Here is a 25,633-nt window from a genome sequence, read left to right as displayed (position 1 = left end):
CTGCTGGCCTTCAATCTGCCATGCCCTATTATATACTAGGGACTTAAAGGTAGTTTGAATCCCCCTGCCCTATTATGTAGTAGGACCTTAAAGGGGAGGTCATGGCAATTATAGGGGTACCCTAACCCAGAGTGTACCCTAGTGTATGTAGGTGTTTTCATTGTTTTCTAAGTGTGATTTCAGCACTGAATGGTCCTGGGCCTGGTTAGGCAGAGCCCAGGGACAGTCAGAGTCAGTTACCACCAGTACCAGTCAGCAAAATGTTGGGGGTGCCCAGGGCACAGGATGACTTTGCAACAGTTTGAGATTTCAATTTTTTTATTTTTATCTGTTTATTGACCATTGTCATTTTAATAGGTTTCGCCATTTGATATTACAACCGCTTTTATAAGACATGATATAAATCATTGTAATGATGCACTTGCACTTTTGTTGAACATGGAATTTTTAGGTGTTTCATGCGCCCTGGCAACATTTTTAAAAATATGCTTGAATTAGTGATGCAAGAAGTTAAGTTAGTTATTTTAGTGCTTGAGCGTTAGGGAGTGGAGATTTTATGTATTAAATGGCGGTGTACATGAGTACTAGCCTGGTTTAAAAGCAAGGAGGAGGAGTGTCATGGGTAGATAGAATTAAAATTTTACTCTGTTTTAAAATGTATGTTTTAAAGACAAGTGTCCAAAGATTAATAAAGTTGAACTTGAACTGGGCAAGTGGTCATAAAAAGGATTCAAGTATGTGTGTATATGATCTGTTAAATGTTAAAATGGTTCACTATAATCAGTCAAACTTAGTAATTTCTTGTCTTTAGGAGATTTCACCTAAACGCTATTATTATTACTAAATTGCCAAAGTGTTTTTTTACATTTTGTGGACCCCCTTATTATTAATCTAAAAGCAATATTAAACTCATACACAGCATCTCAGAACACTTTCTTTGCAGATTAGGAAAGAAACTCACATTTCAGGCGTTGTGTTAAAGAAAGATGAAGATGTGGTCTGGCTATTATATTTCCCAAATTGCATACCTCTTTCATACCTCTCTAGGTGGGTCTAACCTTAAGTACACAATGAAATAATTAGAATGAAAAGTAAAATAAATTCCTAAACCCAATAAATATTAACGTATTACAACCTCATCTACATTAATCGCGTTGTTACATTATTGCGTCAAACGTCATCCTTTTGACTTCACTTTTATTTATCCTTCTTTTGCTCTGAATATGTTGGAGACATGCTATTCCTCTGATTCACTAAGTTCTGCATATGACTATTTTGTTCTTCCTCACATACGTGTAGGGCAACATGTGTAATTGAAATCATGCTTCACCCATGTATTGACCTAAATAGTTTCAATATGCATCATTAGGCAGTGAGAGACCTTTAATGAACCTCTCACAACATGCACTTTTTACCCATAAAGAATAAAACTGGTTAGAAAACACTATTTGGCCTAGTTTATGTAAGTCCATGGTAAAAGTGCACCAGAGCAAAATGTATGACATAAAAGACAAATACACAGTGTGGGAAGGGCAAAGCTTTTCACACCCACCTTACAAACATGGTAAATGGGCAGCCAAGTCGAAGTGTACAATTGCAGAAATAAGTGCAAATTTAAATGTTAAGCAAGTCATTTATTGTCATTGAATCAATGTTATCTCTCTCCTTTAGGCTACTCGAATGGCAAATCAAGCAACTTGATTCGTAATGTCCTCTGCTTCGGGTGTGGAAATAGACCCAGTGAGCAACTCTCGGGGTGAGTTAAACCTTCTGTAATAGTCTTCCAGAAGTGAGTGAAAGTGTGACAACTCCACACTATGTGATAAAATTCAGCATTTGTGAAATCGCATCCAGGGCATTTTGTCAGAGCCGATAATCTTATTTATTATTTTGGGGTATTATAAGTCTTGTGAATGTAACTAAGTTGGGTATATTTAATTCTAGGATTCCTAGTGGTTTTGAGCTCATATTCAATCATTCTTACACATTCCTTGTATCCCTTGATTATCTTCCCAGGTTGTCTCAGTTTTCCTAATCCTGTCTTGGTCATCATTAGTAGGGCTTCATCGATCCTTGCAACCAACCCGCATCCATTTCCTAATTTGTCAAAAGAATATCTGCGTCCACTTTCTATCTTGTATAGGAGCTGCTACACTTCATGATTTTGGGGGTACTATTGTTTAATTCCCCACTTTTGTCACCGGGTATCAATGACTTCCCCATAGGTCAGGAGTTGGCTGGCTGTTAGAGCATAACCTTCCATCAGAGCAATCATGGCATTCACTTGTATTGCTTTGTAGCAGTCACCCACTGTAACTATTCCTGCAGAGGACCTATCCATCATTCTGTGTGTGCTTAAAAAAAGCCCTGTGCGGTTTAGTGGCCCACCAGAGGGGCGGTTGCTGCATAGTGTGGTGTGTGCAAAGTTTTTAAGCTCCTTTTCGACTATATTAATGCTATATAGAGCTGTCAGGATTGATAGTGTGTCTCCTATTTGTTTCCAAGTATTAGTGCCACTGGTACACCCTGGCTGTGCTACAGTCTGATTAGCCCAGATTCCTCCAGTGGAGGTCAGTTCGGCTATTTTGCGACCCACTGAATCGGGGCTGCCAAGTAGTAAAGTTCAAAGTCTGGGACACCAGGGACACCCAGTGAAACTAGGAGCTTCAGCACTTGCAGTGCCGCTTCATGCATGCTATCATCCCATATCCGGTCTTAGGGAAGGGTTCTTTAAACCAGCTCAGGGGTATCCCGATTGGGAAATTAATAAGGAGGTAAATCAACGGCTGGCCCGCAGCACCATTTTGGACTGGACTATGCGACCCTTGATAGATAGTTTAAGTGTCTTCCAAAACACAACACTTCATGTTAGCGATCTCAGTGCCATGCCATAATTCCCTGCACTGAGGTACTCTTCCTGATTATAAGCCCTTATCTACACACAGAAATTGGAAAAGAAAGGGATTAAAACCTACTATTACATCGTCCCTAAGGAAAACAAATGCACATCCCACCAAAAAGTATAGTAAGCTATGATTTATGAGTGTGCGTCTATTGTGATACTATGCAAATCTATTGGGAATTCCCTCAAGGTGCAGCCTTTGTAGTAGTTTCCTGTTCTTTCTTTCCACACCCAATTTCTTACATTTTCTGTGACAGAAAAGTCAACCGCCATGTTAGCCGACATTTCCCTTAATACGTAAATGTGCAAAGATGTTTTTGAATCGACAGTATTGATTTATTCACAGTATAGTTTAAATACATTGTAGCATTTATGGCGAAGATTAGAACAAAATAAGGAAGCATTACATTTAAATAGTCCATTAAAGTAGCCACTGAGCTTCATGAAATCGCATGCCATTTGGATTTATAAAATACAAGGGCGTGGTTCATGCTTACCTTTTTCTTGTGTGAAAGCCAGCTGGAGGGGCAGCCGCCCAGAGGCGCAGGGCTTGTTGGAGCGAATGTTGAATTAACAGAGCTGTTGTGCCTTTCACAAATAGATGGATATGGATAGCCACAATTGATATCATTCCACAGTCCTGCAAACAATATAATCATTGACATTGTGCCATAGATCATGATGCCTTTTGATGAATTATTGTGCATAGGTAAATTTTTTTCAATTAGCATTATATATATTTTCTTAATTCAGCTTTACTTTGAGGGAAAGGGATACAAATACCCTCTTGTTCTTCATGGATGCGCTGTGTAATATCATGTAATAAGTTACAAATACTTTCTTGCCTTAGATGCTCAAGACATTGATATATATATATATCTTATTTTAGCTCCCCACATTTTGCACTGCCGTGGATTTATGAAAAATAACTGAGTACAAGATGCTGTGTGGTTACAATAACATTGCTGTGTGAGGGCTTAAGGGGTCATTCATTGCTGATAACTGCTCGCCCACTCCGCCACCTTCGATGATTTGAGAGACCCACTCTCTCCGGGATGCGCCTTCAGACCCCGATTCTTCTTTTCTGTGTACATTAATCGAGGCATGGTGGCCACAGAGATGGGTAAAACAATAATGGTCGCATATGTAGGGAGCTCAGGCTTGTTATTTTGTATTTCTCAGAAACAACCTCATGCTTTGAGGGTTTGTTTTTGAGAAACATAAAAATGCAGAATGGAGGCTCACCTTTCATAAGTGCTTCCCCTGTGTTGGCAGACGCACTTTCATCAGAAATGATCAGGCAATGCAGAAGATTGCCTTAGCTCGGGTGGGCAGAAGCAGGGACTCTGACAGAAACTCTGGCCTTGGCAGTTTGCTGACTGTGGTCTAAAAGACTGCCTTCGTTTTTGATGAAAAGGGAGTGGAAAGAGAGAACACCACAGATATCAATAGATATCTTAACCTCCTATCTAGTTGTACACCTGACCTAACTAGTGTACACAATGTGCCAGATGTGCTGAATCAGGATTTGCATGAAAAGTAACTCCCAACACATCAGGGTGTTACTAGCCATTGCTGCCACTCGGAAATGGTGGGTTAGACTTTGTGAATAAAGTGACAATTACACTTTTTATGGAACAAAGCTCTATCAGGGGCATGCTGTGAGGCGATCAGCTGAGCATCGCTTCACTGCGCTGCTTCTGAATTCTCATATTATATTAGTCACAGATCTGTACTTCTGAGTGAAATCTGAAAATGGGATTTAAGGCATATAATAATGCAAATAAATCAGATTGTTTTAGGCATACGTTGTCAGTTCTTCTGTAGACCAGGCGAATCAAGGTAGGCTAAAGGCACACAAAGGGCATTGAGCTTAAGATGCGTCCATCGTAGATTCTGACATTTTGTAAACTCTTCATAGGTCCTGGTGCTTCTAAATCGTGAAGACCTTAGAACACTTTGTTCAGAAGAAGCCACTAGGGGAAAACACAAGGCACAGTCCCTTACTTTTTCCAGGGGTAATACTGGCCCAACAGTGGTTGTTGGCTTCAGCCCACAGGGACTCAAGCAAACAGGAGCAGAGGTTTCCAATATTTAGCTCAGCAATCAGGAAAGTTCTACACACAACTGACCTGCTAAAAACATATTAGACATAGCAGGGGCTTCTATTGGTGCATTTATTTAGCTCAGAGAGCCCAAGCAGTAAACTGCACTGCCTCTTATAGCGGAGCAACCTTGACAAAAATCTATGATAGCTGCTTCTAGGTCACTTAAGTCTCCCATGTGATTTTCTACAATTTCAAAATGATGTAGGACCTGTGTTTTCATGTCAGAGCTCCTCAGCCCCTTTGTTCCCATTGCCTTTGTATTTGAAAGAGAAGCCATGTATTGAGTCGGAGTAGACAGAGGAGCTCCAATGTTGGGCAAGGCGCTAACAGAACTGCTTACTCCCAATAAGGACAAATGGATATTCCCCAAACTAATCATTGCGAAGTAAACGTGGTAGAAGAGGAGCAATTATGTGAAGTAACTTGAGCCTTTCCCAATTAGGTTCATTGCTTGTAATTGTCATTTGTTCTTCGAAGAGTAGGAAGAAACCCTACACAAAGCAATGGGGGTTTGGGGTGAGTATGCAGCTTTCATTCATGGGACTCAATTCAACAAAATGCCAGCGGAAGTGAAAGTGGCATTACATGACTTCCCTTTGACGAAATGACATAACAGAAAGTGACATAATATGATATGACACTTCAGGACTATGTATGTGATTATGATTAATGTTTGTACTTTTATGGATAATGCATATCCGAATAAAGGTAATAATGAATGAATGATATGACACTGCATCCTCCCAGGAAGTGATATCAATTACCTTAATCCCGATGACACCACATAACTGACACTACTGAAGTTAAGAGACTCCTAAGTGGACAAGTATAGAATAACACAAGCTACTAACATAGATAAATGCCAGTTTTATATGCCACCTACAATCTAAATAGGGTACTGACATAATAGACATATATACACATTTCTATTTTTTATATTGCACACAAAATTATGTGTTTGTTGGAAGAGGAAAATATAGTGCCACTGAAACACAAACTAGCACTGGGAAGACAAATTAGAAATTACTCAACCTCATGATTTAGTAGTTTCCCTAGAATATACCTTATGCCTAAAATATATTGGAAAATTACAGAAAGGTGCAATTCCCAAAAAAATATAGATATTGGTTTTGTCCACTTGTATTTCTTTGTGTAGACCAACGTGAACAATGATATTGAAATGAACTACTCCTTAGCATTGTAATACATTTTGATTAACACCACTTGTAAGAAACTGTCAATCACTACAGCACACAGGTGAGGTTTTTATTCAAACAAATCTTCTCTATATGTTCACAATAATACAACTCTGAAACATCTTGCCTAAAAAAATTATTTTTATAAATTTCTTTAAATTTTATTGAGAAGAGTATACGCCATAATGCTGTAGAATTTCTGATTTTACCAAGTTGACTGTTGAAGGCCTCAAGTTGCAGCTGGAGTTGTTGAAAGTAACCAGTGCACATTAGGGGTGGCAAAGGCAGTGCCAGGGGTCCTAAAGGACAAGCCAGCAGTCATAGTTGCGGCACCTAGTGACCACTAAATTGCGTCCATGCTTTTATTGCCTTCCATTCAGGTCATTGTTGTTTCACCAACGTGCTGAGAAAAGTTACACCCTTCTCTTGTTCCAAGGGGTGAGGCTTATCATCCATTGACATTATAAGGATTTGCATTAAAAATAATGAGAAGTTCCATGAAAAGATCTTGGTTGTATGGAATTTTGACCAAACAGAGGTGCCAATTACGATCCGGTAAAAAAAATTCCCGTACGACTCGTGTCCGGTCTTCTTACCGTACGAATCGTACAAGTGCCGTACGAACTGGCAATCACGATTCGCATGGTAAAAAGTCCATACGAACCGCCTTGGGAATTAGTCCCCACACGTCCTCGGACGATTTACCGTACAAACGTGAACAGTCAAGTCCGACCGAGGAATCACGATCCATCCCGTGCGTCCGATCTCACAACCGTATGGTTAAAAGACCGTCCGCACCGAACTCCAATAGCAACCATGGAGACGTCCAAACAGGTGCCCGGTACGCGCCGTACACCCCCCCAGCCCCCGCATGTACGCGCCGTACCCCCCCCAGCCCCCGCATGTACACGCCGTACCCCCCGTGTATGTACACCCGAGTACGTGTCGAACCGTACGTGTCGAACCCCCCCGTGTTTGTACACCCGAGTACGTGTCGAACCCACCGTGTATGTACACCCGAGTACGTTCGAGTCGTACCCCCACCCGTGTATGTACGGTGCGTACCCCCAGCGCGTACGTACTCGGGTGTACATACACGGGGGGTTCGACACGTACGGTTCGACACGTACTCGGGTGTACATACACGGGGGGGTTCGACACGTACTCAGGTGTACATACACGGGGGGTTCGACACGTACGGTTCGACACGTACTCGGGTGTACATACACGGGGGGGTTCGACACGTACTCGGGTGTACACACACGGGGGGGTTCGACACGTACGGTTCGACACGTACTCGGGTGTACATACACGGGGGTTCGACACGTACTCGGGTGTACATACACGGGGGGTTCGACACGTACGGTTCGACACGTACTCGGGTGTACATACACGGGGGGTTCGACACGTACTCGGGTGTACATACACGGGGGGGTTCGACACGTACGGTTCGACACGTACTCGGGTGTACATACACGGGGGGGTTCGACACGTACTCGGGTGTACATACACGGGGGTTCGACACGTATGGTTCGACACGTACTCGGGTGTACATACACGGGGGGGTTCGACACGTACTCGGGTGTACATACACGGGGGGGGTACGGCGCGTACATGCAGGGGCTGGGGGGGTACGGCGCATACATGCGGGGGCTGGGGGGGGTACGGCGCTTACCGGGCCACCTACTCTGGTCGTTTCGCGCCGTACTTCGCATTTCTGGCACTTTTTGGGTGCCGTAAAAATATTGCCGTCCGGACTGCTGTCGGTTCGAATCGTAATTCCTGGTTCGTGAAACGCGGCCTGAGAGCGTCCCGACGTCACGTCGGCGCCTTCCCCGGATCCCATTTGTATGTATCTTTTCGTCGGCCGGTGTTTTGTACGACTCGTACGGAAATGGTGTTTCCGTGCAAATCGTGATTGCATGTTTGTAAAGTTTTACGACCGGGTACGAGTCGGACGGAAAAAAGCCTCCGTCCGACGGTTCGTACCCGGTTTTTGCCGGATCGTAATCGGCACCAGAATCTTCACATGGGATTTCTGCTAATAAAAATTACAGATCTTGAAATAGGGAATAAGTGTGTGTACTGGAGTTACTAGGCAGAATACTGTACTGAATTCCTGATTCCAATGTATTTAAAACATTTCCAACTGCTCCGAGGATTCACTTCTCGAAAACAAATCCCTGTTTTACTTTAAGGTCAGGTAAACTCTAATTAGGAAAGATGTGGACTCCAGGTCTATCTTATGAACAGAAAACTAGGGTGAGGCAGACTTGCTTTACCATAGGTGTGATGTTACCGCCCAAAGACAGTGCACAGAAATGATTTCCACCTACAGTGAAGTCACACCAGAGAGACAGAACTTTTATTTCCTTACAGTTGCCATCACAGTAGTAGACAACTGCTTCAGCCTCAACCAAATCTGTGAGATCAACGTCACTGGTTCACAAGCAAGATTACTATAAAAGCTCAGGTGTTTGGGAACTGGATATTTGTATATCTCTGCTAATCAGCCTGCTCTACGAGTGTGACTCAGGTACTCTGGGTATCCTTGTTTCATGTGTCAGGCCAGTAGTTCGAAATATGTCAAAACTGGTCAGTTGGGTAGAGTAGATTACCACTGCAACCTTGGCGCTGCAGTGCTTTCATTTAGTGTAAAATTTTGAAGAATGTGTTCGGATAAGTGACCCACCATTCCCTTGTTCAATACTTGCCTTCCTATGCGGTCCAAACTGAGAAGGATATTCAGTTTATTTACTTTGGAGTGACATCTTAGGGTAATGATACAGTCAGTAAAGATTTAGAGAGTAATATGAAGAGGGCTGTTCTCCACAGAATGTACCCACAATTGGAAGATAGAGGTTTTAGGTGCCAGCTATCAGGTGGTGGAGATTGGCTTCATACTTTCTTCACCTGTCTACTGTTGGCTCAGTTTTGGGAATTGATATTCGGCGCCCTTAGTAAAGGCTTACAGAGCCAAGTCGACCCAAAGCCCGCAGTGGCACTTTTTGTAAGGGTGGGCATAATTGGCGGAGTACAACTACACAGAATTCAAAAACGTCCACGCAACGTCGGTCTGTTGGACTCACATTTAAATAGAAACCTCATATACTTGTGGTAAAATAACAAGTATGTCTGTATTTACATGCTAAAATGCATGTGATGAGTTCAAAACAGCGAAATAAAAAATTTAGCAAGCAGTAAGAGAAGTGATGATTTTGGGGTCCCCCCTAACCTAGGGGGAGGACCAAGCAGATGCCTTGAACACAAAGAGCATATCATGCTGAATGATTCATTGGTGGTCCCATCCTCTTAGGACCACCCCAAGCACAGTTATAGGCAAAAATACAATCCCAACCAAAGCCCTGCAAAACATTATGGGACAAGATTAGCAGTGGGCGGTGAATATTATAGTATCCAATATCAAAATAATTCTATAAGAGCTGCAGTTCAACCAGTCGTTACTAGGTGTCCCTCATGAGTCCAACGCCACTGGAGTCAAGCTATCCTGGCTGAAGAGGGGGTGAAGCCCCGAAACCGGTCCTAGGATGCTTGATTCCGGTCCAGGGAAGACATGGCTTGGCAGTTCGGCCTGGACTGTTCCCATGAGGCACAGGGTCAAGACTGATTTGCATATGGCCATGTCTGAACTGGGGTGGCGTGGTGAGCAAAATAACGATGGATTAAACCCAGATCTGTGACTGGGGGTGAATGGTTTGCCAATTTGCAACATTCCGTCCATCATCTTGTGTGTTTTGCTGTTCGCCCTATGTGGGAAGGGTATGCCCAGACGTGGGTCCCGTGCTCACTACGCCACTGGAGTCAAGCTATCCTGGCTGAAGAGGGGTGAAACCCCGAAACCGGTCCTAGGATGCTTGATTTCGGTCCAGGGAAGACATGGCTTGGCAGTTCGGGCTGGACTGTTCCCATGAGGCACAGAGTCAAGACTGATTTGCCTATGGCCATGTCTGAACTGGGGTGGCGTGGTGAGCAACATAACAATGGATTAAACCAAGGTCTGTGACTGGGGGTGAATGTTTTGCCAATGCGCAACATTCCGTCCATCATCTTGTGTGTTTTGCTGTTCGCCCTATGTGGGAAGGGTATGTCCAGACGTGGGTCCCGTGCTCACTACGCCACTGGAGTCAAGCTATCCTGGCTGAAGTGGGGTGAAACCCCGAAACCAGTCCTAGGATGCTTGATTCCGGTCCAGGGAAGACATGGCTTGGCGGTTCGGGCTGGACTGTTCCCATGAGGCACAGGGTCAAGACTGATTTGAATATAGCCATGTCTGAACTGGGGTGGTGTGGTGAGCAAAATAACGATGGATTAAACCCAGATCTGTGACTTGGGGTGAATGTTTTGCCAATGCGCAACATTCCGTCCATCATCTTGTGTGTTTTGCTGTTCGCCCTATGTGGGAAGGGTATGCCCAGACGTGGGTCCCGTGCTCACTACGCCACTGGAGTCAATCTATCCTGCCGGAAGAGGGGTGAATTTTTGCCAATGTGCAACATACCGTCCATCATCTTGTGTGTTTTGACGTTTTAAAGTGTTGCATAATATACTGTGATACCAGTGCACTTTATCTTTTCATAATTGATCCTCTTCGTTTATCCCTTCATTGTTTTACCATGAAGTTTATTGCATTTAGCACTTAAATAATATAATTAGATCCTTATTTATGATGCAGTAAACTATATTATCATTTAATGCTGAAATCTAGGGATGAGCTTAGCTGATTGAAGAGGACATCTCACTTTACACTAATGTTTCAACATGATCAAAATGTACTGCTGGCACATTGCACTTTATCCTCTTTTTCGGGAAGGCCAGAGATGTTTTGACTGCTGTTATTGATTGATCCCTTTGTCATTTATGTACGAATCGATTGAAGAGGACATCTCACTTTTCGCTAATGTTTTAACATGATCGAAATGTACTATTGGCACTCTGCACTTTATTATCCTCTTATTTTGGAAGATGATTTGACCGCCGTTATTCATTGATCCCTTTGTCATTTATGTGCGTAACATTAAGACTTATTGTGTATTTACTGTGATATAATGAATTTCTCTCTATTTTTCTGCTCAGTAAAAAAAAAAAAAAGAAAAGAGGGCTGGGGTATGGTTTAATTATAGGCAAAAGAGATTCTAAAGAAAAGTCACAAGCAAAGAAATACCCACAATGTTTGGTGGCAGCTTCTAAGCATCAATCAAACCCACATGAAGACTTCAACCCCAACTTACTACATTTTCAGCTATTTTACATGTGTGATAGTCTTCTTCCCAACTCATTATCACTTCCCTTTATTTAGCCTTTTGTCACACATTCATTTTGGTTGAGACTGTTTCGCTATCTTATAATTATATTACATACAAGCATTATTAGGCACTGTAGAAATTACTTACTAACGTTATCCATCAGTACTGGTAGACTATATAGCTTCTGTTGGACCTGTCAGCCTTAGGGTGGTCTCCCCCTCCATTTTTGCCCTTTTGCCTCCCATGTTTACCATACCTTTTTGTTGGACTTAGGACTCTGGGCGCCTCACCACTGTTAAACAGTGCTGAGGTGCAGGTGCTCTCCCCTAAAACCTTGTGACATTGGTATACCTGCCACAGGCCCCTGCTACTGCAGTGAGGCCTAACCCTCCATAGGTTAACCTTTGGGACCCCCCTTGTGGGATAATTTCTGACTGGGACTAATAAGTCTGTCATGTTTGGTCTTGTTGGACTCGGGGCAGGGAACCCTTTCCAATGATATATGGGGTTTGGGCACTACTACTTTAGAAATCCCACTTTTAGAAAGTGGACCTTTTCCTGCCTACCCTTTGTCTGGGCACTGTAGACTCCCCCTCCCCTCTGCATACTGATAGCCTGCCTGGGTTGGGAGGTGGGGGTGGTGATTTACACCTTCTCCCCTGGAATGGGCTGTGACCGGCTGCCCACTGTAGCCTTAACGGCCCTGTCTTTCGTCACTGTGACAGTCAGGTCAGAGAAGGCAGGGAACATCCCAGAACTCCCTGGACTCTTCCAGCAGCCCCTGCCCCCAGACCCTTCCAGAGACTTCTACCCCCTTCTAGTAACTAGACTGTAGGGTATATAAGGGAGGGTCCTGGCCTCACATCCCTGTTACACTGCTGGACTAGGAGCAATCTCTGCTGGAGTGAGGACTGCTGCACCAGGAGGATTGCCACTTGTGAGGAGGCTGACTGCTCCCAGAAACTGCTGCTCCTGCTTGCTGAGCTGCCCTACTGCCTGCTGATCCTGCCCTGCTAGGGAGAACTGGAAATAACACCAAGACATCTCCAGACTGTCTCTACTAAGAAGATTGACTGGTTTCCTGGTTTCTGGGGCCCAAAAGAACACTCTAAACTATCAAGGCGGTGTATGCATGCTGTGCGCACCCCATTGCGCTTAACCCCACTCCTGTCTCTGCTGTGTGGACCAGATTCACCCCATGGATCAGCTGCAGCGCGGAGGGCGCGTGTTCTGCACCTGTGTGTGTCTGGGCAACACTGTGAGGCAAAGCACAGGTTAGCAAAATCATCGCCGCCGCCCGGGGCTTGAAGGTGTTGGGTAGCGCTGTGGCAGGAAAGTGCTGTATGCCAAGATCATCGCCGGCGCGGGTGCACGGGAAACACCCTTCACCTGCAGTAATCACCGCCCGTGACCTGACTGTGCTGCGGAGTGCTGCAACTGCGGAAGCCCTGTGGCAGTAAAGCGCTGTGAGGCGAAACGCTGTTTGTGCCCCAGATCACCGCTGCGGGCCCGGGCCCCATCCACACTGCAACCGAGGTAACTGTGGCCCAAGAATCCCTGCAGCCGGCCCGGGAGCCCCAAGTAGCGCGGTGAGGGAAACCCCGTGACGTCATGGGAACCGCGCTGGGATTGGTGGAGGCGCCGGAGGGTTGCCTAGCAACTGGGACGCATCATCGCAGCCAAAGGAACCGAGGGGGAGAGCTGCGTGCATTCCCGGGAGGGCCCTGTGGAGCTTCATCACAGGGCAGGTGTGCCGAAATCAAGAGAAGCCCCCGGCGGATGCCAGCCTCGCTTTCGCCCCCAGGTAAGAGTCAGCGCTACACTGCTGTGTGGAGCGCTGCCTCGGGGCGGGCTGGGGACAACGGTATAATTGAATTACAGGACTGGAGACCTTGTGGGCGGGCGGTAGTATTGAAAGAGTCTGCCGGGGATCTCTGTATTCAGCCCCACGCAACGCCTTGTTTTCAAAAACCTAAGCCCCTTGCAATTTGGCCCCTTTTTAGAAAGCTACCTCGCCGGAGAACTGCATTCTTGCCAGCCGGCTGCGGGTAACTGTGCACATCGGACCAGCGGGGGCCTAATTACTCTGCCGCTGGGTGTTTAAGGTCACCTAGGACAAACGTCTATCCACACGAGCGGGGGAAACATCGTGTAAGGAACTGCTTGGTCTAAATGTAAAGTTCTGTTTTGCCCAAGTGTGGCAACCTTACAAAGACTGGGAACAGTGTCTACATTTATTGCATTTGAGGAACTGGTTGCCTTCAAGGTCTGTCCTCTGAAAGACAGTCTGTGCCAATATTAGAGACTGGTTCTAACCCACTAGGAGTGACTGAGGAATCAATGAGCCCACAAGCGCATTTCTGTGACAGTGTCCCCAAGAGACATTTCATTGGAAACGTTTAATTGTGTACATTGGATTCCTGCTATTGTTAGATCTTGCATAATTTTTAGATAAAGATATCTATATTTGTATAAGTACTGGTGTAGTGTCCTTTTGTGAGTTTTGTTACTGTGTCACTGATGGGGGTGTGTTGCACAAATACTTTACACCTTGCCTCTTAAGTTACGCCTTCCTGCTCTGCGCCAAGCTGCCCTGTCGGAAGCGGCGGTCCCTACTTGGACTAGGATACACACCCCAGCCAACCAGAGTCCCCGGTTCTAACAGCTTCAAATCACAAACTTTTTTGCAGCTAAGTGTAACAAACTTGCGATAAAGGCTTATACATGCCATGGTTTTCATATGTTATGGATGCGTTGAGCAGTTTGAGCAGATCCTTATTTCGTGAAACCAATCCAGAATTTGCAAACTCGACCGAGTAAGGGTAAAACAATTGTTTATGGGAAAAAGGGCTCATGGATAGGGAAAGTGAGGATTTGATGAAATCCACCTTTAGGCAATATGTTATGGTGCAAACTACCTTTAATATCCAGCCTTACCTGCTGAAGTTCGGAGGGCATTGGGAAAGAGCTCTTTAAACTCGATTTAGGACTGGGTAAGTTCGCTCACAGATATGTTTCCCTTTGGGACAGTATGACAGCAGTATTATTAGCACATGCCCCTGAACAGCCATTCTGATAAACAATTCTGTACTTTCTCTTTTTTTGTAAACTTTATACGGCTTACTCTAAACGATTATTCAACACTCTGCTGATACAATACAATTTTACTCAACGTAGGCGAGATCTGTATTTTTTTTTACAGAAGCCTCAGGGGTATGATGCTCGTTTTGGAGTGGGTTCTTTTCTGAAATCAGTTCTAAAAAGTCGCCAGTCTATGCTTTTTTAATCAACCTACGTGTTTTTGTACATTTTGCTCTATGTTTATGATTATTATATATAATCAAATAACGCCTTTTGATTGATTGGTTGTTAAATAGCAAACCCTTCATGGGCAGATGAAAGGAGAATCTTTCTTCATGTGCTTGCTTGGTGAAGGGTTCTTCCAGAACATAATAGAATACTAGGATGATTGATGATGTTTGGCTCTATTTTGCCGAGTTGTAGCTAAACTTATCATATAGTATGTTTATTTAATGCATATTGTGCCCTCTCAACAATTTCATCCACCGGGTGCCCTCATTTGTTCTTCAATGTTTACATATATCATTTCTAATCGATTCTCTTTTCAATGTTAATCTTAAATACTGATCTGAAAACAAGAAATATTCTGGTGGGACGAATTGCTTTTAAATGAACAATATATATCATAATCAAACTGCTTGAATATTTTGTAAAATGTATTTGTGATATTCTGTTTATAATGTTAAACCTTATCGTTATTATCACAATAAAAATATTTTGTAAGATAAAAAAGCAAGTAGTTTACATATATCATAACTTAAGTTCCACAATCAGAATGTCTCACATTTTGGAATTGTAAACTTAATTTATGGTGTTGAAATGTATCCCAGTGTGGTGACATTTCCATGACCGCACATTTAGTATGGAAAATAAACATTTTTGCCTGATTCTCAGGCAGATTTTACTCTAGAAAATACTGGACAGCAGGATCACACCCCAAAATTTGTGAATCAGATCGGTACATCTACTCATACCATACGGAACTAAACTACCAAATTATAACATCCAACGATGTTTTACTTACCGAATTCTCTGTACATAACCACACAGTTTTCATCATTATTGGCAAAGTTAGGCTCCCGCTCAGCCCATGCTTGGTAGGTCACCGGACTGCCATTCATCCACCTTAAAAATAAAGATCTCTTCAATAAGGGCACTCTGTCTCTTTTGAAAGATACATCCTATAACATTTACATTATGACACGTCAAGTGAAACATTGTACTTGATAGACGCCGGTGCATGCAGTTTAAAATCGCTAAACTGATTGACTCAAAAAACCAGGCATGTGGCTTCATCAAAAAGAGTGTGCATCCCTGCTCCTGAAATGTGATAGAAAGCATATAAAGACGTTCTTCTGATGGACCAGAAGCAGGCTATGCAGTGTCTGAATAAGCTTCCCACAATTTCCTGCCAATTTTCCATGACTCTGCTTTGCATCAGCACACCATAGTGGTTAAGAAGGCCCTTGCAATCGGTGTCAATTATTATAAAGTTTTTTCTGATTCTGAATATTCAATACAAAATACTTTAACTGCAAAGGCACAATTACCACATTTATCACAATATTAGCTTGTAGCTATTTACAGTATTAATAATTGTAAACCATATATTTTTATTACATTTTGGGGCCGATTCTGATCCGTTAAAAATATTCCCTGTACGAATCGTATCCGTATTTTTTACGTACGAATCGTACAAGTCCCGTACAAACTGGCAAGTACGATTTGTATGTGAAAAACTACATACAAATTGCATTGGGAAAATTCCCCGACACGTCCTCGGATCGGAAAAAGTCCCCGACACGTCCCCGTACATTTTTACGTACAATTCGTAAAAATGAAGTCCGACCGCGCAAGTACGATCCGTCCCGTCAGTCCGAATGTACAACCGTATGGTAAAAACACCGTATGGAGCGAACGCAATAGCACTCATGTACACGTCTAAACATGTGCCCCATACGCGCCGAACACCCCCCGTATGTACGCGACATACCCCCAGCCCCCCGTATGTACGCACCGTACCCCCAGCCCCCCGTATGTACGTGACGTACCACCAGCCCCCATATGTACGCGCTGTACCCCCAGCCCCCCGCATGTACGCGACGTACCCCCAGCTGGGGGTACGGCCAGTACATACAGGGGGCTGGGGGTACGGCGCGTACATATGGGGGGCTGGGGGTATGTGCTGGGGGTATGGCGCGTACACACGGGGGGCTGGGGGTACGGCGCGTACATACGGGGGCTGGGGGTATGTGCTGGGGGTACGGCGCATACATACGGGGGGCTGGGGGTATGGCGCGTACATACTGGGGGTACTGCGTGGACGTGTAGGGATGGGGGTACGGCGCGTACCGGGCCCCCTTTTCCTCACGCATCACGGCGTACTTAGCTTTTCCGGCACTTTTTGGGTCCCGTAAAAATATTGCCGTCCGGAGTGCTGTCGGTACGAATCGTACTTGCTGGTACGTGAAAAGCAGCCTGACTCCGTGCGAATGTCGCGTACGCGCTGTCCCAGATCAGACTTGTATGTACATTTTTGTCGCACGGTGTTTTTTACGATTCGTACGGAAATGGTTTTCTGTAAGAATCGTTCTTGCTGGTTTGTAAGGTGTTTTCCCGGGTATGAGTCGTACGGAGTAAACGCTCCGTACGACGATTCGTACCTGGGTTTTACAGGATCGGAATCGACACCTAACTGTACACATTAACTGCATTCAAATATTGCCTTTGGCACATATATTTATGTTCTATGAGCACATTCTAAATTGAGGAATATGAACTTCATCATACGTACCGGAAAGAGCAGTTATAATTTATACTTAGGAAGGGAGCAATCTGTCCCCTTGTCCAAAATTGCAATGTGTCCTAAATATCATACAATTAATGTGACATGGTAACCTGCCACACAAGACCCTAGTAGCACAAGAATGAGATTCAATCTAACGCTGAAGTCGAGGAACCTTGAGTGATTTGATTTAGGAGTGGCACTTCCCTCCAGGGGCATATCAAATAAAAACAATAACATAGCCCACATACATGGATATATTTCAAAGTACAGTGCACCAACTCCCAATGTATATGTGTCAGCCACCATGGATAGCAGAGTCTCTCATACTGTAAATACATACAGACTAATTAATGTCACCAAAGAAACAATGCTTCAGTCCTAGTCTTTTATTATACAAACAATTGCTTTCAGGTGTGTTAATTTAATTGGAGCAACTGGAGTGACTCAGAACACAACTCCCAGAATTCATTACCCTGCTAAATTGTAATTGTATTTATATAGCGCTTACTACCCCTGACGAGGCATCAAAGTCCAGAACTCAAAAGGATTAGTGGTGGATTAGTATATGGAAATATGAGTATAGTGTTAGTATAGGGAGGTATGAGTTATTTGAGCATAGGAAATGTGATTCTGTTAGTTGGATTGAATAAAGTAACGGAGGGATAGAAGAGAGAAGGAAACCAGAAGTGTTAATTGGGAGATCATGATAGTAAGTTGAGATCTGGGATCAATAAAGGAGAGATGGAGGAGGGAAGAGCCTGTAGAAAGGGATTAGGGAGGAAGGAGAGATAACATGAGGGAGAATTTAGTAGCGTTGTTTGGGAAATCACAGTAGTAAACTGATGTTTGGGGTGAGCCAGAAGGCGTAGAGGAAGGAGGATTCTAGGAAGGGTTATTTTGGCAATCATAGGAGTAGAAAGGGTTTGGGATGAGAGAGATTGAAGATAGAGGATAAATTCATTGGTGTCAAGTAATGGTAGGACAAAGTTAAGCTTTTGAGAGCAAATGTCATTTTTTCATGTACAATAGGACTAAAATAATATATAGATACATGATTAAATAGTATAGTTTAATATATTTAAGGAATATAATATATTGAGATTTGTGTATTTTCTTTTTTGTGGAGTAGTGAGAGGACATATTGATGTAGTGATTTTCTGTGAAAGATTTGTATGTTCAGTACTGCTGGTGAGTGGTATTTGAATGGTAGAGAAGCGGTGATGTGTTTTGGAGAAGAGTATGTGGTGTGTAAGAGGGGAAGGACAAGAGTTATGAGTGTTTGTGTTAAATGTGATCACTGGAATAGATAATGCATGTGGTGGAGTGACGAGTAAGGATTGTATGGTTTTGTGTAATTGGTAAAAAGAGAAGATAGGTGTTGGAAGGCTGAGTATAGGTTTTGCCATGATAAAAGGGGATCTGTTAGGAGCAAGTAGAGGCTAGAGCTGGTGTTTTGTTTGAACAGGGAGTGCGTGTCTGGATGCATTAAAGTTATGTATAATGTGGCTTTGTGTTGTGTTGGTGATGTGTGAATGTGTTAGTTGTATAGGACATAGTTGGGTTTTTGTGTGAGAATGCAGGTGTCATAGTGTTGTAGTTGGGGTGGAATTGTGTGTAAGTGTGGTTTGTGGGGTTTTGTAATGGTTGTGTAGTAGTTCAAAACACATTGAAATCTGTATGAGGTTTGTTTGTGGTGCCTGAGTAGAATGCAGTAGCTGATTTTGTGTTTGGATGTTGGTGGATGTGGAGGGCTTAAGGTGGTAGCTCATAAGTGAAATTGTGCATCATCTCTGGCCCTTGGCCTAACCCGAACAGGCCCAAACAGTCAACTGCCCTTATCCTCCCCACCCAGCTAAAACAGGAAACTGCCCTTGTCCTCTCCACCATTAGCCTCAACACCTGGGCTGAGATGGCCTGAGCCCTATGATTAAAATTGCCCTATTTGCCAATGGAACCCTTGCCCTAAACAATCAGAACCCTAACCCTAAACCCTAGTGCCAATGAGAGACCTGAACCTATTAACCAATCACAGCTCTAGCCCTAACAGCCAATCAAAGCATTAGCCCTAATTCCCAAGTCCAATAGGAAACCCTAGCCCAAGTAGCCAATCAGAACCCTAGCCCAACCACCCTATGTAGCAACCCCTCTGACAACAAAAAAGACATACAACAGCACTCAGCACTTGTGGACCACACAGCACCAAGCTTTTAGTTGACATCCTAAAAATTATTGTACTACATCAATGCCACCCGAGCACACTCATAAGCATGAAATACATCAGACTGGAGGTTGAATAGTAGTGGAGTAATTACACTACTAGGACTTTGGAACCTGCCCTGCTACTTACCCAAAAGCTGGAAAGATTGTTAAGCAGATTTGGCTCAGACTTAACACCTCTGTGTGCAGCTGTATATGATGAAGGTAAGAAAGACCTACTCACCTATAACTGCCATGCTCCAGTACTGTTATCATGCCAGTGTACCATTACACTCCCTATAACTAGAATATCTATAGAACACATATAGCCCGTCCACATCTGTATGCATGACCTGAACGTCAGCCAATCAGCTGACAAGATCCACAGCCCTTCCCCTGACAGAGGCTTCCACCTGCCAGATGTTCTAGCTTGTGCAGTGTGTCACTGATCAAGTGACATCAAGGACTGAGGCTTACCTTATAAAAAGAGGCTTCTAAGCACTCCTGCCCACTGCCACATTTTTACTTGCTTGTATATGGAACCAGTAAAGCAAGTATGGTTACTACAACACACAACCTGTATCTCACTTCATCTAGCCGATGTTTTGCTTGTAAGCACCCAGTTTTCCATGAAAGATATTGAAAATAAATTCTATGAACTTGTAACATTTTAGATTTCGGAGGAGAGGACCCAAATAAACATAATCAAATCCTCCATGAGACTTTCTTAGAATAGAGCATCTTGTCAAGTGTTCTCTGGAATCTTGAGGTTTTTGCAAGGTGTTCTTTAATTGAAGTCTGAGGCCTTAATTAGCTAATTTCTTGAGTTTAGGCAGAAACTCGCACAGCAACAAATTATAAAGTTTCAGATTTTCTTTTCTTGCCAATAAAAGAAACTATTTCCATTTATATTGCATGCTTTGATAGTGAATGCTACTTTTGCTGCTTAAGAATCTGTCTGCAATCTTTGGGGATGTTCCAGTGTCCAAACTCTAAGACTTGATGAGCCAGACTGTCAACTGAAGCAATTGAGGGTTGTGGTGAAGCATTTGTCTCTTGATCATTGAAAGCAGTAACATGTCTGGTATGAACTGTATTGGACTTTGGATTGACATGTTGCACAACTTCAAATACCAATGCTTATGCTGCCATGCTGGCCAACCATTATCACCTTGCAGGGCTCTCTTAGACCTATAGGAATATGTGGCAGTGTATAAAGAAAGTTTCTGGCCTAGTTCACTGTGAAAGGCTCTCCCCTTAATACTGGGAAGTACCATCTGCTTGCAAACTTGTAACATTTGGAGTTTTGGTCCGTTGGAAACATGACCCACTGGGGAGCACCCCATCCCCAGAATGCTAGATGTAATTGTTTTCTGTCCATTTCCAATGTGTGAGTGTCAGAGTACTGCCTACTCAGACAGCCCACCACATTCTTGTACATTTCTTGAATGTGTTCAGTTTAGAGATCAACATTACCCTTTACAGCCCACGGCATAGTTTCTGAGCCTCCTGTGACAATATAAGCAATTGTGTTCCTCCCTGCTTGTGAATTTAATGCATAGTTGAATACCGGGACACAGAAAAGCTACAAGAGGTCTTTTCCCTATAATTCACAGCAAACCAGTGGAAAATGGAACTTTTACTGGACTTTGCTGGTGGCCTCTGCTTGGCACCCAGAGAGTCTTGAGGTGTCACCCACCCTCCCTGCATGGCCCACTGGGGCTTAGAATTGTACATTTGTGGCTGCTTTGGCACAAGGAAAAAGTTTGGAAACTTTTGCTCCATAGCTTCAGAGCCATGGGGGCCTACAGGGAAAAGTACCTGACCTCCAGTTTCATGGCATCACATTGAATTTTAGATTCATCCCCTAAACGTCTTCAACATCTCTGAAAAAAATGGCAAATTCCATTTCTGTTTTGGGACTTTTTCAGGCAAAAACCACAAGAGCTCTAGAGCCCTGTCAGGACCAACCTACATCAGGTATTCAACCAGCATTGCCACTGCGGCAACTACAATTTCAGTTTTGTCTGACAGATAGACAATTGTTTCTTGAAAAAAATGAACATTTTGGGGTTAGGGCTTTGAAACTTTGCCAAACTTTTGGATTTCCAAATTACTAAGGCAAATACACTTGGTGTACCAAAGACTGAATCAGAAAGTCCATTGTGATATTGAATCTTGTAGTAACTTTCAAGAGGGCAAGAGGAATCAGCAGCTGCATCAGCATGAATGTAGTATAGCAAAGTCCTACTGGCCCATCCTGGGCGAGGTCAGGGCTTTGCTTCAGAGAGAGGAGAGTTTCAGCAGAACACCTAAAGTCCATACCTTTCTTGTTGGATGTAATAACATCTTTGGGGCCGATTCCTATGTGGTTCGGAAATCATTCAGACTGAATCGGTTTGGGAATGGTTGCCAACCGACTGGGATCAGGAGAGTCCAACCGCCCGATTACGATGCATCCGGATGCTTCCAGATACGATTCAGTTGGAGTTCCATTGACTTCAATGGGAGCCTATGTTCCAACCGAATGCATAGCCTCCAATTGAAGAAAGGGGTGGCTTGGGAAAATCGGGCACCCTGTGGTGGACACACCCTGGTGCCTGCCACACTGTGCATGGCTGGTAAGGGGGGACCCATGGGTACCCCCACAGGCCTGATTGGGAAGGCTTGGGGTGCATGGGACCTGGTATGGGCCCCCAAAGTCTGGTTGTGACTGCTGATTTGAGTCGGACTGCACGATTCGGAAAGGCTGTCTGAATCCAGCATCGTAATCGGTTGTTGGGAAACGCTACCCGTAGAGACGTAAGAGTCTGCTCCGTACGGCTTGGTCAATCCCAATGCCATCGGGTTCAGATTAGGATATTCCTAATGCCTAACTCGCATCATAATTGGTCAGTCGGAAAGCTTTCCAGTTCAGTCAGAAAGACACGTTACTGATCTGATTCGGACGAAGCAAATGCCATTAGGAGGACTTCCAAACCACATCAGATTCAGCCCCTCAGTTCCTCAATATCAGAGGTATATTTTACTCTGAGTAAATAGTTAAAAAGACTGCTGTGCCCATCATCTTCATTTAGGATCCGACACTTTGGTTAAAAGACTTTTGTAAGTTGGGAGAATCATTGTATAAACATATATTTATATATATATTTGTTATGCGGACATTTTTAATTTTGACATAACTTTTCATTTTACAGTATGAATGGATCCTGTGGTGGTTGCAGTTCCTAACTGAACAAAGAATCTTTTTGGTTTAGGGAAGTCTACTTTATTGTAGTATATTTCCTAAAAGACTTCTTTGATGTTGTGCCCCAGTAAGTTTTCAGGAAAGCCAACCACCCTGATATATTTCGGGTCTGACACTTTGGTTAAGAGACTTTTTTTAAGTTTAGGTAATAATTGTATTAACATATATTTATATATATGTCTGCTATTTTGCCATGTTTTATTTGACATAACTTTTCATTTTAAAACATGAATGTAGCCTGTGGTGGTTGCAGTTCCTAAAATACTTCTTTGATTTTGTGCCCCAGTTGGTTTTCAGGAAAACCAACCACCCTAAAATACTTCAAAAGTAACCAGTTGTAATGTTGTAGCTTTTTTTCTAATGGCAAAAGAAGGCTTCTCTATCTTTTCACACCCCCTCAAAAGTAGATTTAATAATTTTGTTTTATAGCACATCTTTTATCTGGAAAATGTAGACTTTTCATTCTGTAGCAAATTTGACTTGAACTCCATCAATTTAATCTAATTAAAGGTCAAAATAGTTTTTTTATCATTTGCCCAAAATTCATGAAAATTACACTGATCCCCTGGATGCCCAATTATCTCTCAGCCTACCAGAACACATGTCCATATATATAGACCATTTTCTTTTTAAATTTGTAACTCAACTCAACTCCTATATAACAGACACCAACGACTTTGTGAGACACATAGAAGGTATAACATGGGAACCAGACTTTCTGATGATTGTGCTAGACATTACCAGCCTGTACACACACTAGTATATTACACAAAGATGGACTCGAAGGCGTCAGATATTTCTTAACTCTCGCTGAAGTACATGGAACTCAATGTCATGCTGACTGAATTTTAGGACCAACTACAAACAGACACAGGGAACGGCCATGGGTACCTGCTTCGCCCCCATATACACAAACTTGTTTGCGGGCTGGTGGGAGAAGCAGGGGGCCTGGTCAGATACCCATGACGAATTAGTCAATAACATAGTCAGCTGGAACAGATATATAGATGACCCAGTTATAATATGGAGAGGGTCGCAACAATCAGCCACTGACTACATAACAGCACTTAACAAAAATGAGATCAAGCTCAGGTTTTCAGGAGAGATGATTTCAGTGTCAGTGAATTGTCAAGAAATGCAAGTGTTTGCCTTTGAAAATATGATATGCACAGCCCTCTTCAGAAAGCCCACAGCAAGGAACTCTCTGTTACATGCTCAATGTAGCCACCTGAGTAAATTAAAGAACAGCATTCCCTAAGGTGAGCTGTTGCACATAAAGAGGAACAGCTCCGAACAATGAGATTTTCGGATCGCAGCAAGGGAAAGCATGAAGAGATTTGAATTCAGAGGCTATCAAAAAGAAATTCTTGATCAAACCATGAAAACGGTCTAGGAAAAATCTAGACTAGATCTTCTCAAAGACAACACAAAGAAAAAAGACACTCACAACAATTTTAGGATGATCACTAACTTTTCGAGTGATGCCAATTCCTTTAGATGGATACTACGGAAGAACTGGCAGGTCCTTAAATCAGACTCGGTTATAGGGCAGACCTCCAAGAATCTCCATTAATCACTTTAAGGAAAGCATGATCCATAAAAGATCAGCAGGTACAGAGCCACCTCTCAGAAGCAAATCCAGAGTCAGGCTTCAAAGTACTTAAGGGCTATTTTCCATGTGGAAAATGCAAAGTGTGTGCCAATAGCAAAAACATTTTGACCTTTGAAATTCCAGGACTTACTCAACCAAAGAAAATGATGAAATTTATGAACTGTAATACAATATTCGTAGTTTACTCTTGTGTGTGCCCCTGCCAGTAAAAATTTATTAGCAGCACCAAACACCCAACGAAAGTATGCATTCTAGAACATCTAAGAGCCATAACCAACAATTACATAACATGCCTGGTAGAAAGACACTTCGAATCCTACCATGGAAGCAATAGAAATCTGTTAAGGTTCTTTTGTATAGACCATGAACTCCCAGATGCTAAAGGACAGAATGTTGAAACTCTGCAGGTTTGAATCTAGATACATGATAGATATACAAACCAAGACACCGAAAGGACTGAACAGCGGAGAAATGTTGGTGGTACACTTATAAATATGCTAGAATTAACATAACACCACTTTTCTCACAGTCCTTAGATGTAATCTCCAACATTTTATGGAAATTGGTTGGATGAGATCTCATCCATATTTGGTGCCCCCACTGACAATTCATTTGCCACCACTTGGATATGTTCTTGTGTGGTGAGAATTTGGCAGCTCCCCCAAAAATAATGTTTAACAAAACCATGGCAAACTAGAGCATTCCCCCTTGGGAATGGTGGTTTGAGAGGATCAAACAAGGGAAATGTGAGTGAGTAGCATGCTTGTCAGTCATGCCTACAATGTCTATGGCCTTATGAACTGCTCACCAAGGTTCGCATTTGTGTGTTTTCTCAAGGAAAGCAATGGAGTGACACAATACTGTCACAATGGCAGTGAGTAGGCTCAAAACAGGTTTTATGCTAACCTCCAAGCTTCTGCAGGGCTATCAACCTTTGCTTCAAAATGTATTTATAGATTTACAAAGAAAGTCTTGCCTTTGTATTGTTAATGATGAGGCAGATACAAATGAAATGCTAGTGGGTGGTGACAGATAGTGTACACAACCTATGACTGTCTCCAATCTTTCCATGGAAGACATTTTTTTTACCTTGAGGTGTGTGGCAAATATGAATGTGCTGGGCCCTCAAGTCTGCTTTATTACCAGTGCATGGGGAAATGTGGAAAAAGCAAGCTCTTCTACAGTCTTAACATACACAAAATGGCTTACATTGCAGTATCACTTTAAGGGCCTGGGACA

At 43.2% G+C, this 25,633-nt stretch overlaps 1 protein-coding gene across 1 annotated transcript in view; it reads right to left on the bottom strand.

Moving 5' to 3' along the window:
* The window catches only part of LOC146789395 (macrophage mannose receptor 1-like), a 742,402-nt gene that overhangs the window by 251,423 nt on the left and 465,346 nt on the right, over positions 1-25,633 (bottom strand). Inside the window, exons 19-20 of the mRNA XM_085631522.1 lie at positions 15,576-15,676; positions 3,400-3,542 (exon numbers count right to left, since the gene is read on the bottom strand). Of these exons, the coding sequence (XP_085487648.1) occupies positions 3,400-3,542; positions 15,576-15,676 (244 nt within the window). The remainder of the gene's footprint in view (positions 1-3,399; positions 3,543-15,575; positions 15,677-25,633) is intronic.

Source organism: Triturus cristatus, chromosome 10 (genome assembly GCF_964204655.1).
Source record: "Triturus cristatus chromosome 10, aTriCri1.1, whole genome shotgun sequence".
NCBI classification, from domain to species: Eukaryota; Metazoa; Chordata; class Amphibia; order Caudata; family Salamandridae; genus Triturus; species Triturus cristatus.
Note: the sequence above shows the minus strand (reverse complement) of the source record. Positions and strands in the feature narration are given on the sequence as shown.